The sequence below is a fragment of the Microtus pennsylvanicus genome, chromosome 10 (genome assembly GCF_037038515.1).
Source record: "Microtus pennsylvanicus isolate mMicPen1 chromosome 10, mMicPen1.hap1, whole genome shotgun sequence".
In the NCBI taxonomy this organism is placed as follows: Eukaryota; Metazoa; Chordata; class Mammalia; order Rodentia; family Cricetidae; genus Microtus; species Microtus pennsylvanicus.
In genome coordinates this window covers 1,928,442-1,946,387 of record NC_134588.1, presented here as the reverse complement: position 1 = coordinate 1,946,387, position 17,946 = coordinate 1,928,442, and the positions used below count along the sequence as shown (strand labels likewise).

Below are 17,946 nucleotides of genomic sequence, written 5' to 3'. Positions count from 1 at the left end.
CTCTGAGTAAGATACTCAAATTGTCCTTGGTGCATTTTCCAGGTACGGTTAAAAGGTATCAAACATCGTGATATGTTAACTCTTGAGTAGTTAATTGGATAATAACGTAGAACTTTTAAAACAGTACATGTTAAAGAAGATAAAATCAGTCTTTATTTCCTATTTTTGAGAATATATTCAATAAAACTTAAAGTAATTTAAAATTTGCTATGTATCTGATTTGTTCTTGGCCTATCTTCTCCATCTCTTCCAGTTGATGGGTTTATACCAAACTGAGTAAAACATAATCTGAAAAAGGATGACACCAAGAGACACATACAAGAGTATGGGATAAAGTTTATCAGTCTCAACTTTATACAAAAATGAGCAGAAGTGAGAAATGTTGAAAATAGGGGAAATATTCTTCCCCATAGAAGAGTACAGTAATAGACTATCCAACACTATATGTTCATCCTTGAAAAGATACAAACAAGTATCATTATAACAAATTAACAGGTCATATTTAGGAATTCTATGTATAAATCTATGCATTCAATAAAAATTAATGAAAATGCATTTGTAAGAGCACTAAGGGTTTATATAGAATGGTCTAGAAAAAGGGAAGGGATATAATGTAATTTATATTATAATATAAAAAAACTTGTCTTTTTAATTTGAAATGTTTTCATCAATTTACTATATTTTCTTAATCACTGTTCTATTGCTGTGAAGAACAATGGTGACCATAACAGCTCTTTTTAAGAAGCATGTAATTGAAAGCATCCTTAGAGTCTAAGTGGGTTGGTTAGTCCATGATAAAAATGTTGGGCTGGAGACAGAATGGTGCTGAGGTAGTATGTGAAAACTTTACACCTTTATCTCACAGACAACAGGCAGGGAGATTGAGAGAGAAAAGAGACCTGACAATGGCTTCTGTAAATTCAAAGTCCTCTCCTACTGACACTTTTTCTCAAATAAAGCCATACCTCATGATCTTTCTAATCCTTCTTAAACAGTTCTACCAACTGTGGATCAAATTTTCAAATATATTTTCCCATAAGGACCATTATAATTCAAACCTTCACAGGTAGCACCTTTTATGTAAGTTCACATAACAATCTGAAACACTGACTTTAAATGAAAGACATTGTGTGCTTTGAATCTATTTGAAGTCTTTTAACTTGGGAATTATTATTTCTAATTAAACTGTTGATTAAAATATATATGGGAATCAGAATAAACATTTTAATATACTAGAAATTATATTTTTATATTAATAGCCAATTTTTTAATTTGCCAATATAAGTTAATATATTAGGTTTTATGTTTCAGTAATTACTTGTAAGACTTTTATACCAATATCCTAGAGTAACACATATTCGATATTTACATACTGGAATAGTGTGTTTGAATAAAATGAGTGCTGATATAGCATGTTCATGTGGTCCTAATAACCATACAAATAAAGTCATTTTAAATGATAAAATTATGATTCATATGACTATAAAAATTATTTACACAAACAGCTAGATTTTTAATTTGGGTGTGTGTTTGTGTGTGTGTGTCTGTACATGTGTTTAGCTTTTGAATCGCTTCTAAATTCTTAAACTTTATTTTGGTATATGGTAGAAGTTGTTTAACCATAGGCATTTTTGTTCATTTAGGAATCAATGTATCTCTACTGTATTCAAGAGTGTGGTCATCTACTGTAGGTATCTATGGTTAATATTTTATTATCATGTCTTAAAAATCTCAGAGTTAAGCATATTAAGTTGGGCATGAAAAAGCCAATCCTACCACAGAGAAGGATGTAACAGACACTTCTTATTATTCTCAGCTTTATAAACCTCTGTGAAAACATCAAGAGTATAATCAAAATACAACCACAGTTTATTCCCTATATATTCTTCTCATTATCTTCCTACCATGAAAAATTTCTTGTTCATAGCTTGGTGTAGGTTTCATGATTTGAAATAATCTTAAAAAATTCAACCATTTTCTTAAATTACTTGTAGTGCTCTCTCTCTCTCTCTCGCTCTCTCTCTCTCTCTCTCGCTCTCTCTCTCTCTCTCTCTCTCTCTCTCTCTCTCTCTCTCTCTCTCTCTCACACACACACACACACACACACACACACACACACACACACACACACACACTAACCCTGGGCAAAATTAAGTAGATAGGTTGTCTTTCATTAAAGACAATTGCTATAAGATAGAGAAAAATCAGCTAGGATACATAAAAGTTCAGTCTGAATTCAACTTTATTAACACAAAATTTTTCTATTAGCTGAGTTTGAAAATGAGGAACCATGACTCACTGCTGTTTACTTATAGTCATTCTTGTTTCTTTATGAGAAGAGATAGTTTTGTAGTATGAAAAGCCTTGATAGCTAGTCACCAAGCCCTCTCTATTGACTGCATGGCAGAATTTTTCTCATTTTGGTGGCTGCATTTCATGGTTTTCTTTTGAGTCATAGAAGGAGATAATCTTGGGTTGTGAAAAATGGTTAAACGCTTTTAAAACGGTTAAAATCTGGAAAAAAAGAGAGAAACAATTTAAGTGAAAGTATTTCCAAAGAAAATGTTCTTAGGAAAAATCAGTCAAAAGAAGACTGCTAAAATTTACCAAAACCGAAGAGAACATTATCCTTCTTGGTCATAGCCCAGAAAACAATAAAAAATGGCTGGAGTACAGGTGTGCATAATAAATTGGTTGTGTTTGGCTTTTAGATTCTACTTTGGAAATAGCTTACATATTACATGTTATGTACAGAATTTATTTGCAGTCATGCTTTCTCAATGGTTGTAGACCAATTTGAACGTGTTAAGCAGTCAGTCTACTTGGAGTAAAATTATTTTTAAAGGAAAGTTATACTACAGACTATTTTGTCTATTGGCATTTCTTATTTACAGACATTTATCTAGAAGTAAATATTTATTAAACATCAAATCAAGAAAAAAGAAGGAAACAAAAATTTTGTCTGATATAAACAGATGCAGTGTGAGTGGAACGTTTTTTTTTAAAGTTTATTTTGTAAATTATGTTTGTGTGTGTATGTCTATGGCATGTCTTGCATATTGTGTGAATGTGTCTGCCAGAAGACAATAGTAGATCACTTGAAACTGTAGATATGTATGATTATGTGATCTCTGATGTGTGTGCTAAGAATTGAACTTTTGAAAGAGCAGCAATTGCTTTTAACTACTGAGCCACCTCTCCAGTCCTTCACTGGAATATTTTTAAGAAAACAACAAGACATATTTTATAACAATTCAATATTAAATATAAAATAAACACATACACATATTATTCAGTCATGATGGCACTATGGTATTATGCAGAAGAGAATTAAATCTTAACTTGCTTTGGCCAAAAGTAAAAGTTGTAAAATGAGACCACTGAATGGAATACGAATGTGCTTGGCTATAGAACAGGAGCCAATGTGGACAGAATAGAAAAATACAGTGTAATTATTTTATTAAACCTATTAAAAACATATATTGAAAATAGCAAGAAAAACTTGCTTGGCTCCATTGTTTGTATAGATTTGTGAATGAATAGAACAAATCTTTGTTCTACATGGACATAAATAGGAGGGAAAATGTAGATGAAAAAGATATGGTACTGATATTCCTTCCTTCAATTTTACCTTCCTTCCTTCCTTCTCTCCTTTTTCCTTCCTTCCTTTCTTTCATTTGTTCTTTTAACTTGTATTTGTTAAAGCTTCATGTTGATGTGGTTTCCTTGTATATTTCACAGAGGCAATAGAGATGTTGTTCATGTCTTTCTTTTTTTTTTTTTTTCAAGATAGAGTTTCTCTGTAGCTCTGGATCCTGACCTCAAACTAGCTCTTATAAACCAGGCTGGCCTAATATTCACAGAGATCCACCTGCCTCTGCCTCTCGAGAGCTGGGATTAAAGGCGTGAACCACCACCCCGCTAAGCTTCTTATTTCACAAAAATGATAGGAACTAATAAATGTGTAACTACTGCCTCCATCCTGTATTGATAACTTTTGTATTCATAGACATTTATGAAAAACCCTATTGTATGTGATGTGTACAGATGCTCTGGACATGATAATATACAATAAAAGATTATTCTGTTATTTTGAAGAAATCCTGTTTTTCTGCAGAAAGAAAATTGGTGAGGAACCTACATGGCCTTGAGTTCATAGAATACTTCTGTCTCTTAAAAATGGACTTTTGGAACTTTCTCTAAAACCCTTTACTTTCTAGTTCTCCCTATTCTTAAAAACATTATACATTTGTATTCAAGCTTCTATAATAAAATAACAAAGGGTACAGTTTAAGCAATAAAAATCTATTTATTTTGCAATAGAACCTGGGCAGTTCAAAGTCAAGGGAGCATCAATTGTTGTTTTCACCCTTCCTACTTCTGAGATAAATCTGCTAAGTGTGCTTTATTATGGCAAAGTGGAAGCTACTTCTTAAGGCAAGTTGAGGATATATTGCCCCTCTAAAAACCTTCAAAGATCTCCTCCCAGTGCCATACAGGTGGTTAAGATAGCAGCATGACAATTTGAAAGAACAGGAATAATTAATCCAAACAAATTCTAACTTCATATTTATTTAAATGTGTTTTAAAGATATGAACAAAGAGGTTTGAGAGATGACACAAAGGTTCACAGCACATACTACTGTTGCAGAGGACCCTGGTTCAGCTCCTACCATACTTACAGTGCACACACCTTCCTGTAATTACAGCTTCAGGGAATCTGATCTTCTCTTCTAGCCTCCTTACATAACTGCATTCAAATATACATACCCCCACACAGATACACTTGCATATGCAAATCTCAAAAAATCTAATACATCTTAAAATATGAACAAAATTACTTGGCCATGAGTGTTTCTTAATATAAAGGTTTATTATTTCTTATGCAATATTGTAGAATGTCCATTCAGAAGATAATGATCTCCAAAGCATTTTTTCATAAAGGTAAAAAATGAAGTAGCAGGATAAAGAAGAATAACAAGTACTATGTGTGTTCTATGTCTGCACATTTCATTTTAATTTTACTGAGTGGTTTGAAAGAAAACTTGTGATCAGTTAGTATAAAAACAGTATAAATGTGACCCTTATGGACAGCCTTGAATGTTAGCATTGTAATTTGTGGATTTTTTTATTCATTGGTTCTCAAATCACTGCATTCTGTTTCATAAAACTAATAAGTTATGATGTTTTATGATTTTAAGGCTTTGGAAAAAAGAATACAATGAGATATACAGAAATTATACAGAATTTGATCCAATATAAACTGTGTAGAATCACTGATAGATGTCTATGCCTATTCGTTCACATGTGACAGAGAGCACATGGCCTATAAAGTCGGAGGTTTACTGTCTGCCTTTATGCAACAAACCAGCAAACCCTAATCTTAGATATAGGTTTTTAATGCCATGTTTCTTACCCCTGCTGATATTAAATTTGACAAATTCTCTTTTATAGACAGTGGATGAATTCTACCAAAGCAGGTGCTTATGCCTTTGTTTTTCTTTCTTATATTAAAATTCATTCACAGAAGACATAAAAACATATGTATTTCCCATGATAACTTTAGGACTTCACTAATTGTGATCTTCAGGATTCAGGGATTTCCGACATTGTTATTCTTACTTGTTACTATGTATACGAAGCATCAGTTTGATGCTAGTTTGTCACATGATTTCCAGTCTTATGGGTCTCAGACAAAAAGAGAAGTTCAGACTCTGTCCCTGTGTTGCTATGTCCATTATCTTTAGTTCTGAGTATTTTTTCAGTAATCGTTACCACTTTGTAAAGGAGTAGCCTGATAAAAAAGTATAATAGTTTTTATATGTATTTATTATATAACATAAATAATGACAATAAAAAGAATTAATTAAAATGCCATTTCCAAAAATATGTTCAAGTTGTTACATAATTGTATCATTTTTCATTATACATTCTCCCTTTGAACAATGAAGTTTTGGCTTATTGTAACGTGCTCTGCAACTATTTTTGGTGTATCAACTCTTTGAATATTGACTTATAATATTTTTTATGAATTCATTGATTATTAAATTTTTGTAATGTTTCTAGACAGATAATCTTCATGTATATTATTGCTTTTATATTTGTTTATGACAACCAGAGTCTATACTTCACATTGCTCCCTTCAAGACATGTTTACAGTATGTAATACAAAATCATTGCATTCACTTTTGTAGTTAATTTTAAATTATTCCTTTGCACAGGAGTCAAAATTTTCTTGAACACAGAACTACTTGTCATACCTTTTGCTAATGTTGAAAGCCTGAAGAAATATCTTGAAGGTAGTTGAGAGTTTGCACTGTTTTGCAAAGAGATAGGAAATATAACCTTAAACTTCTTGGTTAATATATACCCCTAATATTGTATAAAAACCTTTGTCTTATGATTTGATATTCATATAGATACATGAGATTGAAATAAAGTTATATGCAAAATGCTCATAGTTTTCCATGGTCTGTGTGTAGGTAAATGTTGTCAAGTGACTACAAATTATCTTCTTTCTTCTTAGAGTCTCCATTAACAATCATTGGATTTTAAGTGTAGGCTCAGGAAGATTTCAGTGCATCTGGGAAGTTCTAAATGAGGATTTATGTCAGAATTTCCTGACAGACCTCCTAAAAAAACACATACCTGTACAAATCCTAAATGTTATAAATCAAATTCTTAGAAAAGGGGCAGGAAAGTTCTGAGTATCACTTTAGATGCTCTTAAATTAAGACAAAGAGCAGATGCCTCAGTAATTAAGAGTCCTTCTGAATACTGAAATACTGGGCTAATCTCAGGATAAAGGTGGAGGGAGACAAGTGACCTCACAAAATCATCCTCTATTCTCCACAGGTATACCCTGGTATGAGCTTGGAAATATAGACACTTCCCACAATAAAATAACAATGAAAAACTTAAACATGAAATTGTCTCATTACAATACTGCAAAAGTCCTAACAAGATACATGTCACTACATATTTTGCATTTTTGTTTGGATTTACACTATTAATTCTCCTCCCACAGAGCAATTTGCAAAGTTTGTCTTGTTTTGCTTTGCTTGTTTTTGATCCAAAATAAAATATATGCCATTGTATTTTTGCTATGTTTCCCATTTGGGCTATCAGGGTCATCTGGCTCATAGGTTTAATTCAATTTTTAGGTGGTATATGCACAATATCAATGCTTTAATTCAGCATTTTTTCTATAATTTAGTAAGAATTAATTGAACTTCTTTTCTAAAGTTAAAGAAAAATGAGTACTGAGAATAAGAATATGGAAAAAATCTGGGTCATAAGCATTGCATGAGACATACATAAGCATGTTATTAATATTTGTCTAGGTTGGGAAATGAACCAATTTTGTGTATTAGTTTATGTATTTTTCATATTAGTCTAAGAGAGTCAGCAAAAAAGGTAATATTGTATAGTGTCTGTATGTCATATAAATATGTGTGTAAGAGTATATATACATTTATTCAAATTATAGTTTATGCCACAAATACTAGAGTATATATAATATATAAATATGTGTATATTTTATATTTATAGTATAAACTGATATAATAACACTATATTATGTAATATAGACCATGGTTATAAAATATATTTTAATTCATATAGAGTATACATAAAATATAATATATACTATAGGTAATGTATGGATAACTATTATATACTCTATATGATATATAGATTTTAGTATATGGCTTTGCATGTAATATATGTTAATGTAATTTATATTATATAAATTATTTAAAATACCCTTTTTAAGATTATTTGGAATATCTGAATGCCCACATATATGTACATTTATGCCTATAAGCACAGTTGGTAAATTGCCCCAACCAGCAGGACATGATGTCCTGACCAATGGGACATGAATAGGGAACCAGATTCTGAAGGAGAGGAATGGCAGGCAAGAGACATGAGAAATGGACAGCAAGTCTGTATTTGGATCAAGCTGCCAACTTTATTTTTTCTCAGGAGCATTATATAGTGAATAAAACAGGGAGATGGGTAGGATGCTAGAATGTCAGGTTTGGAGACATCCCTAGCTGATAGGAAGAGATAAGGAAATGCTGAGGGTCTGCTAATTACTTCTGAAGCCTGGGGACTGAAGACATACTTAACTCACAGAGGGAGATAAGAGTTGTTTCCTGGTGTAACATGAAGGGGTCCTTCTTGTTGGGGTTCTTGTCCTGCCCAATTCCCCACAGCTGGCAAGTCCCAAAGAAAATCACACAGAGATCTCTAAAGTTATAAAGCTAATTGGCCCATTAGGTCAAGCTACATATTAGCTCTTGTGACTTATATTAACTCATTATTCTGATCTATGTTAGCCATGTGGCTCAGTACCTTTTTCAGTGGGGCAAATCACATCCTGCTGCTTCGGTGGTTTGGGCAGAAGTGGGAGGAACCAACTTCTTCCTTCCAAGAATTCTCCTGCTCTCATTGTATCATTTCTACTTCCTTTCTGTTTTTCTCGCCTATACTTACTGCCTGGCCAATGAGCATTTATTTAAAACATGATTGACAGATTACAGACAATTCTCCTGTACAACGTCCCCCTCTTTTTTTTTTAATGAAAATGTCCATAGTCCATTTTTTGGGAATGTGGGCATCGTTTTCCAGGCTACTTCCAGCTGATTAGGGGCACTGATAATCTTATAGGGACCTAAAGAAAATTTAGAGTTATGATCAAGTTCTGACTGAAATATCCTGTGAGTCTTGATCATCTCAGGCAGCAGTCTTGAACCTGTTCTGGATTAAGAATTCAGACATCTGGGCCATCTATTCCTGCCAGAGATTTCTCAGATGGTCTTCCTTGATCAAAGCTGATTATTCTTAACTCTGAATAAATCCAGAGGCTTTCATTTTCTGTGGAAACAAAAGCAAAATCTCTTCTCAAAGTAACATACCTTTTGAATTCAATTTTGACATCAAGATATTTTTAAAATACCTATCTTTGATTAATTCTGCACCATTTATAAGCAAGTGTTGCTCCTTCCTCAGCATTCAAACAATTTAAAGAGAGCATAATAGCATACAGTATCAAGATTCTCTGTGTATATTCCATCTTTATGTGGCTTTATTTTAACCTCTATTTCTTTTATTTTTTACTTTTACTTTTTGAGACAGGTTCTTTGTATATCTTTGTCCTGGAATAACTCTGTAGACCAGGCTGTCTTTGAACTCACAGAGATCCATCTGTGTCTGCCTCCCAGGCAAATCCTACCGGTGTGTGCCACCACAACCAGGAGTACTACTCTTTGTTTTTTTGGTTTTTTTTACTCTGAGAACTTTAACCTTTAGCCTGTATATATTTTTAACACACTGTTAACCATTTAGAGGTTTTCTTCCTCTTTGAATCTCTCTTTACTGTATACCTCTCTTTTTCTGAACATACGAGCCTTTAATTCATCAAGCAATCATGGCTGAGGTACTGGCTGGAGCCATGTTTATTTCCACAACTGCATGACATTTCAAGGTCCCTGCCAGCAAGCAAGCTGCAACAGTGTGTCCATAAACAACTCAAATCTCCTATGGTGTTTCAAGGTCCTTGCCAGGAAGCAAGCTGCAACAGTGTGTCCATAGCCCCATAGTCCGGACCACCTGCTTGAAAGAGTCAGAGTTTTCCCTGGCAGGAGGGCCCAGAAAGCCAGCATTTTAAAACAGCACAGCTTTTTCCCTGCTTCAGCTGAAAACTGAAATGCTTTACTCTAGTCTGTCCCAAGCTTTCTCTGCATGCAGTTATTCACATGAGTGCCATTCTCTAACATGAGAGGGCCTGCTACTTGGGGTTTCTGTCCTGCCCAGTACCCCACAGCCAGCAAGCCCCAAAGAAAATCACACAGAGATCTCTATACATTATAAAGCTAATTGGCCCATTAGGTTAAGCTACTTATTAGCTCTTGTAGCTTATATTAATCCATTATTCTGATCTATTTTTGCCATATGGCTCAGTACCTTTTCTAGCTGGCAGGTCACATCCTGCTGCTTTGGTGGTCTGGGCAGGAGTGGGAGGAATCAACTTCCTCCTTCCCAGAATTCTCCTGTTCTCATTGCATCATTTCTACTCCCTGTCTGTTTTTTTCCACCTATACTTTCTGCCTGGCCAATCAGCATTTTTTTAAAACATAATTGACAGATTACAGACAGTTCTCCTGCACTATCTTGGGCCCAGAACTTGCCCTACAGAGGTGAATGTCTTACTTAATTTGTGAGCTAAGATGACTATAAACAAAATACAGGTCGTTTCTCCCAGCAGTAAATTTGCATTCCAACCATCACTATTATATTTTCAATGTATTTCCTGTTCAATATTTCTAATGTCTTTTGGAATCGAAATAATTTCTATCATGTTCTTTATTATTACATTAATATCATTCTGTTTTATGTCATATGTAGAGACTTTGAGTTTATTCAATATTGAGATTGAGAATGGAAGCTAAAAAAGTTGTCTCTCTACATGTTATTCAGTGATTAGATTGAGAATGAAAACTAGAAAAAGCTGTCACACTCCGCATATTATTTTTCCAAGCATCTTCATACCACATATATGATTCCTACTTGAACATATGGTGATTTTTAATGAAATATTTAATGTTTACAATCAAGCTTCCAATGACTGCTTTTAAAGAATATTTGAAAATCATTAGTCCTCTTAAGAAGATACATATAGATTTAAAATTCTGAGATATAAGTATTAGACATCTATGTAGAGAGTTTTGGTGTTTGGCAATGTACTGTTGAAGAAAGCAGCACCAGTGAGTGCTTTATAGAAAGGCTGCTGTATGTGTTTGAGGGACATTGATACATTTCCAGTGCCACTAAATTTAAAGTCTGAGCACCTGAGAAGTCAAAATATGAGTCGCCTAAGTCACCCACCTTTTAAATGAGAAATTGAGTTTGATATGGAGTTTCTCTTCCATTTTAATTTATATTTCTGAATAAGATATATGGATTATACGAGTTAAGAATAATACACTTATGCCCTGTTGGAAAATATTTTAAATCAGACCATATTCTTTCAGATAATGTTATAAAGAATTGTGTCTGTCCTAGAAATGCATGACAGTAGGATGGATTAAGTTAGCTCTAAAGGACTTACCATGGTCTGAGCCAGAAAATTAGTAAGGATTCTGATTGGCATAAACTTTTATTGTGTTTGAGTGCTGATGGTGCAGTTTCATGACAGAGTCTCCACTATAGTTATTGATATTCATAAATGAAAAGGCTTGCTTTGGTGACTATCTATTCGGTAATTTAATTTTACTAATAACTTTCCTTACAGGAACTCGATTTTGAAGCCAAAACAAGTTATACACTGCGCATAGAGGCTGCAAATCGTGATGCTGATCCCAGGTTTCTAAGTTTGGGTCCATTCAGTGACACAACTACTATAAAGATAATTGTAGAAGATGTGGATGAGCCCCCTGTCTTTTCTTCACCCTTGTACACCATGGAGGTGTCAGAAGCTACACAAGTGGGAAATATCATTGGCACTGTAGCAGCACATGACCCTGATTCTTCCAATAGCCCAGTGAGGTAAAGGCTTTTTGCTCCACTTTACTACTACATTCATCAGTATTCTTGTATCCATATTCATACTTCTGTATAATGGTCCTTTCTGGTCTGTAACTATTAATGTCTACATTCTTTATGTGCAAAGCACTATAGTATAAATATTTCAACAGGATAGGAACTACAGAGCATCTCTGCTAATTCAATAAAAGAGTAAAGGAATTAATTGATTAATTAAATTAAGGATCAATTAATTTATCTTTTAAATTGATGTCTGTGGACAATTTGTGCTTATTAACTTTACTGTTTCTAGTAGTAAAAATAAAAATATACCTCATCTATGTATGCAGTTAGTTTAAATTATTATTCTAAAAATAGATATTTTTATCAAATAATCTCTTTGAGTATATTTATGTTTGCAAACATTTCAAATTACCTACACCCTCTCATTTGAGATTGTTTTGTGTGTTTGCATGTATGTGTGTATTTGTGTGAATGTGATGAATGATACCTGTAGCTTTGGATAAACATAGTAAGTAAAATATACTTGAGATATTATGGGAATGGTGTTTACTTTGTATGCAATATATTTCCTCAACCCATGGTTGTTAAATTTTAGTAAATTTCTTTTTCTTTGTTAAAATATACAAAGAATAGGGTTAATTTTCCCCACAGTTACATTTTACAGTACATCATGACAGTGGGAACATGAGACAGTTGGCCACATTGTATTAATAGTCAATAGAGAAAGTGAACAAGTGCATGCATTCTCACTTGCTTTTTTACCAGTTCTTGGCTTGTATTTTTAACTCAATATTTAATTATAATATATATAATATATAATATACACACATATTTAAAATTTTAAATGCAGCCTGCTGAGTTTATTTAGTGTTGCTAATATGTGCATGCATATAGGGTTGATGGTCCCTGGAGAAGACTGATTTTCTTTCTCAGTGGTCATTGTCTGTAGCACTTCATCTAATGTGCAACCTTGTGAAATTTCCTAAAATTGTAGAATATAGGTAGGAAATGTTTCTACATTCTTATACAGTTCAAGAGCCACTCCATAGATCCAGAGATCTGAGCCATTTTATATTAATCAATTTAATTAAAACAAACTCTCACAATCATGCTCACAGTGTGCAAAAATCATATATTGATGATAATGGTACTTCTATTTAAATTGTGCCTAAATTATTTAATTATGAGGAACAAAATCTTTTCACATGGTTGAAGGTATTAAAAGGTGTAAAGGCATATTAATATTTACCATATATTAGGGCCAATGAGCAAAGACATTTAAGGATATCTAAAGAGTCTATTGGTGTCTGTTACCTTAATTTTATTTTCATTTTATTAATTACCTTGTAAATCATATTATTGAAAATTTCCTGAGAACGCATTGCATTTTTCAGAATATTGTACATGAATTGAGACATTAATGTTAAGCAGTAATTAAAAATGGGAAGGCAAAAAAGACTTAAATGAATAATCACTTATTCATTAGGAAAGGTAATGTATACTCCAAGACTGATCCCTAAAAGAAATAAATAAGAAAAAGACTGAATTCCATGCAACGCAAGTCAAGATTTCATGACTTTTTTCCAGTTAAAGACCATACCTGTCTAGTGTTTATCTTTTCTGAAGTAAGGAATATATGTGGGAAGTTAAGTACAATCTTATATTATTTTCTCACAAGCAGAAAGTCAGGCTTGTCTCAAGCAATTTCAAATGATTGAACTTTGTATAATTGCTCATGTCTTCAGATTTATCAAATTTTTGTCTTAAATCTAATGTTGCTATGCTTGAAACACTTTGTGATTTTAAATCATTTTCATAATGTTGGCAACTAACATTCATGGTACATATTTTTTTCTGAATTTAATTCAATATATTTGTCTTTCCCATCCATTTATGATGTTCTTTAAAAGATACATGTTATTCCTTGTTTACTATATTTACTCTCATACAATCTCTTGAAATTGGTTCCCTTCCCAGCATTGTTTTTTGTTAAGTGGTGGACACTATGGCACAAGAATTCTCTATTTCTCTGTTAGCCAACCATTAAGAAATTGCTCTGAGGTTTACTCAATTGTGTTTTCCTTTTTAAAATGACACGTAAAAATCATGACCAATATTAGCAAATATGGTATTTCTGTATTTTTGTTAGGATTTATAAAAATTTATATTGACTATAGTGTTATAAAAGTAAGTTAATATTGACCTTTTATAGACAATAACTTTGGCTACCTTTTAAGGATTTATTTTATGTTAATTGTGTGTGTGTGTATGTCTGCATATGAATATATATGCAGATACTTGTGGAGTCTAGAAGATGTTGTGGATCTGGAATTACAGGCAAATGAGAGCTGTCTGACATGAGTGCTTACAATCAGTCTTGGTTCCTCAGAAGGATGGTATGTTCTGTTAAATGCTGTGCTGTTTTTCTACTCCCATTTTGCTATTTATTATTAAGATTATTTTGCATTCACATACATCCCAATAAATGGCAATCATTATACAATGGCTTTGTGGAGGTAAACATGTATTTTGTTAAGAGATCTGTTGGTTCTCAAACTGTAAACCCTCCTTTATCATGTACTTGCAGAGAAACAGCATTTTTCTGAGGAGGTAGAGAATCAGAACTTACAAATGACTACAGAATGTGATGAGACTTTATAGTTAGGATCTTACTTCTATGACTTCACAAATGTTCATTTTATTTCACATTTATTTAATGTGTGTTTATGTGTGCATGTTTGTACAATGCATGTCCATGTATACTTGTACAAAGTGGCTTACAATAGGTAGAAGTCAAAGAATTGCTTTTGAGTCTTGCTGTTCCTTCTCACCATATGGGTTCAGATTGCTTGCCCCTATTGTCCTTGAGATATTGAAAAGCAGTGTTTACTTCATTGCAATTATTTACAGTGCAGGCAATATTACTAAAAGTGTGAAATAGTACAGGCATTGAATATCAGTTAACGTAATAATGTTAAAAATTATGATATCAGATGGAAGTCTGGCATATGCTATTCATATTTAGAAAATTTACTCTTATATGATGTTTATTCTAAGTAAAAATATTAGAACAAACTTCCAGTAAAGTAAATTTAAGTTCCTCTCCAATGTAATCATATTATACCATATGTATTTATATTTAAAAGAAAAACTCATTTTGCTAATGTATTATACACAGCCTATGTGTAACTTTTCTGTATACATTTTTCCTCTTCTGGAACGGATGCTTGCATCACTGTCACAACACTGGCATTTCGACTGTTAGAGATGTAATTAGTAGAAATATGATTGTTATATGAACCCAGACCTTTGTGATTGCCTACACCATTGGGGAATGTTAAGACTCTGTGGTCTTAGTCTCATCCAGATAGCATATTTGAAGTGTACCATTTAATTCCACTTCATTTAATTTGCTTTCCATTTTCCTCATGTGAATAAACTAATTCTTCAGTAAATATTCAGTGATACTTAAAATTACTTAGGAAAGTAAATACTGCCTCTTTATTTTTCTTTAAGCAATTGTAGATAACAGAGAGTAAGCATATATCTGACTTATTTTTAAGCATTTATATAATATTTTATGTCAATTTAGACCTGAATGCTAAACCTGTGGCTACATCTACCAACAAAGGAAGGTCAGGTTGCAGTCCATTCTCTTTGATCACCTTCTAAAACAGTAAGAACTTGACTTTGCAGTTCTTGTCCAAGATTTTAAGAACCTTTAAGGATTCTGGAGACTATAGAAATCATACTCATTTTTCAAGTCAGCATTGGCAAGCTGATCAATGGCTCAGCATGCATTTATCAAGAAAGTGTTCTGTGAAACACTCTGGGGAAAATGCCGGTTGAAAACAAGTACGAATAAAACATTTCTTCCAACACCTAGGAACTTATAATCTGGCTGAAGTAATAAAATCTCATAAAAGATAGGAACTACAAGAGAAAAATATGTCTCTATGGTAACAAGAAAGATTGTGGGACAAATTAGAGCAACTCAGATCACTGGACAAGAGGTTTCACTTGGAGGAATGACAGCATCAATAAAACTTTGTGTACAGCAGTATTTGGAGAAGTTGATAACAAATATAATGTAGAGAATTATGATGTTTCATTTACTTCTATCCTAATAACATGGTGCTAATTTTATGAGAAGATTGATTACTGAAAGACACAGAACAAGCAAAGAGAGAGAATGCTAAAACTAGCACTTTATTGAAGTAAGATGTAAGTAAAAAATAAGATTCATTGTGAAGATTTCTGCATAATGATATTAAACAACATTTCCAAAATTTTTTACCATTTCTGTCAAAAATTCTATGTGCATATTTTCTATAGGTACTGACATTCCTGGTGACATGTTCTAAGATAAAAGGCAAAATTGTATCATGATGTGGTATGGCTAGTATGAACACATTTAGGTTGTTTGAATATTTAACAGGTTTTTTATTTTATTTTATTACTTTAAAAAATTACCAATCCAAATTCCCACTCCCTCCCCTACTCTCACTCCCTCCACACACCCTCCCACCCGACCCCCTCCCATCCTAAGAGAGGGCAAGGTACCCTGCTCTGTGGAAAATTCAAGGCCTTCCCTACGACATCTATGCTGAGCAAGGTATACATCCAAATAGACTAGGATCCCCAGAAGCCAGTACATGCAGTAGAGACACATCCCAGTGCCGCTGTCAGTATCCCCTCAGTCTACCCCAACTGTCAACCACATTTAGAGGGACTAGTTTGATCCCATGCTCATTCACTCCCAGTCCAGTTGGAGTTGGTGAGTTCCCATTACCTCAGGCAAACTGTCTCACTGGGTGAACTCCCAATGATCTTGACCTCCTTGCTCATACTCTCACTCCTCCAACTTTTCAACTGGACCTTGGGAGCTCCGTCCAGTGCTTTGCCTCTGCCTCTGTTTCCACCTGTTGTTGGACAAAGATTCCTTGGTGATATTTAAGACAATCATCAGTCTGACTTCAGGGCAAGGCCAGTCAGGAACTTTCTCCTCTATTGCTTAGGGGCTTAGCTGGGTCATCTTTGTGGATTCCTGGGAAATTTTCTAAATCTAGGTTTCTTTCTAACCCCATAATGGCTTCCTCAATCAAGGTATCTCTTTTCTTTCCTTGCTCTCTTATTTGTTCCTCCTCCATCTCGACTACGCTACTCCATGGTCTCCTCAACCCTTCCCTTCTCCCCTTCCTTCTAAGCCCCACCTCCATGCTTCCAATTTTGTCAGATGATCTGGTCTATTTCCAGTTTCTAGGTGGGTCAATGTTTGTTTTTCTTTGGATTTTATTTAGCTTCCCTGGGATCATGAAGTATAAGCTCCATGTTGTTTGTTTATGGCTAATATCCACTTATGAGTAAATATATACCATATTCATTTTTTTTTGGTCTAGGTAACCTAGCTTAGCATAGTGTTTTCTAATTCCATCCATTTCTATGCAAAATTCAAAATGTCATTGTTTTTTTTTTACCACTGAGTAGTACTCTAATGTGTAAGTGTGCCATATTTTATTTATCCATTCTTCAGTTGAGGGCCATCTAGGTTGTTTCCTGGCTATTACAAATAATTCTGCTATAAACATAGTTAAACAAATGTTTTTGTAGTATGATTGAGCATCTTTTGGGCATGTCCCCAAGAATGGTATTGTTGGATCCTGAGGTAGGTTGATTCACAAATTTTCTGAGAAACCACCATACTGATTTCCAAAGCTTCTTTATCTTTTGTGTATAGAAGGGCTACTGAATTTTTTGAGTTACTCTTGTATCCCTGCCACATCACTGAAGGTATTTATCAGCTGTAGGAGTTCTCTGGTAGAGTTTTTGAAGTTACTTATATACACTATCATATCTGAAAATGACAAAAGTTTGACTTCTTCCTTTCAAATTTGAATCTCCTTCATCTCCTTATGTTTTCTTATTGCTACTGCTAAAACTTCAAGAGCTATGTTGAAGAGATATAGTGTACAGCCTTGTCATGTTTCTGATTTTAGTATATTGCTTTATTATCTCTCCATTTTATTTGATTTTGTTGTCAGCTTGCTGTATATTGATTTTATTAAATTTAGATATGATCCTTGTATCCCTATCTCTCCAAGACTTTTATCATGAAGAAATGCTGAATTTTGTCAAATGCTTTTTTAGCATCTAATGAAATGATCATATGTTTTTTTCTTTCATTTTAATTATATGATATATTACATTGATAGATTTTTGTATGTTAAACCAGCCCTATATCTCTGGGTTGAAGCCTACTTGAACATGAATGATTTTTTGATGTGTTTTTGGATTTAGTTTCTGAGTATTTTATTGAGAATTTTTGAATTCATGTTCATGAGTGAGATTAGTCTGTAATTCTTTTTTTTTTTGGTTGAGTCTTTGTGCAATTTTGGT

At 33.4% G+C, this 17,946-nt stretch overlaps 1 protein-coding gene across 3 annotated transcripts in view; it reads left to right on the top strand.

Moving 5' to 3' along the window:
- Cdh7 (cadherin 7) overlaps positions 1-17,946 on the top strand; it is a 188,287-nt gene that overhangs the window by 106,574 nt on the left and 63,767 nt on the right. For 2 of the 3 annotated variants that reach the window (XM_075987617.1, XM_075987619.1), the window contains exon 7: positions 11,297-11,550. In XM_075987617.1, the coding sequence (XP_075843732.1) occupies positions 11,297-11,550 (254 nt within the window). Of the gene's footprint in view, positions 1-11,296; positions 11,551-17,946 lie in introns of those variants that run through there. The other variant, XM_075987620.1, reaches the window with a different exon arrangement.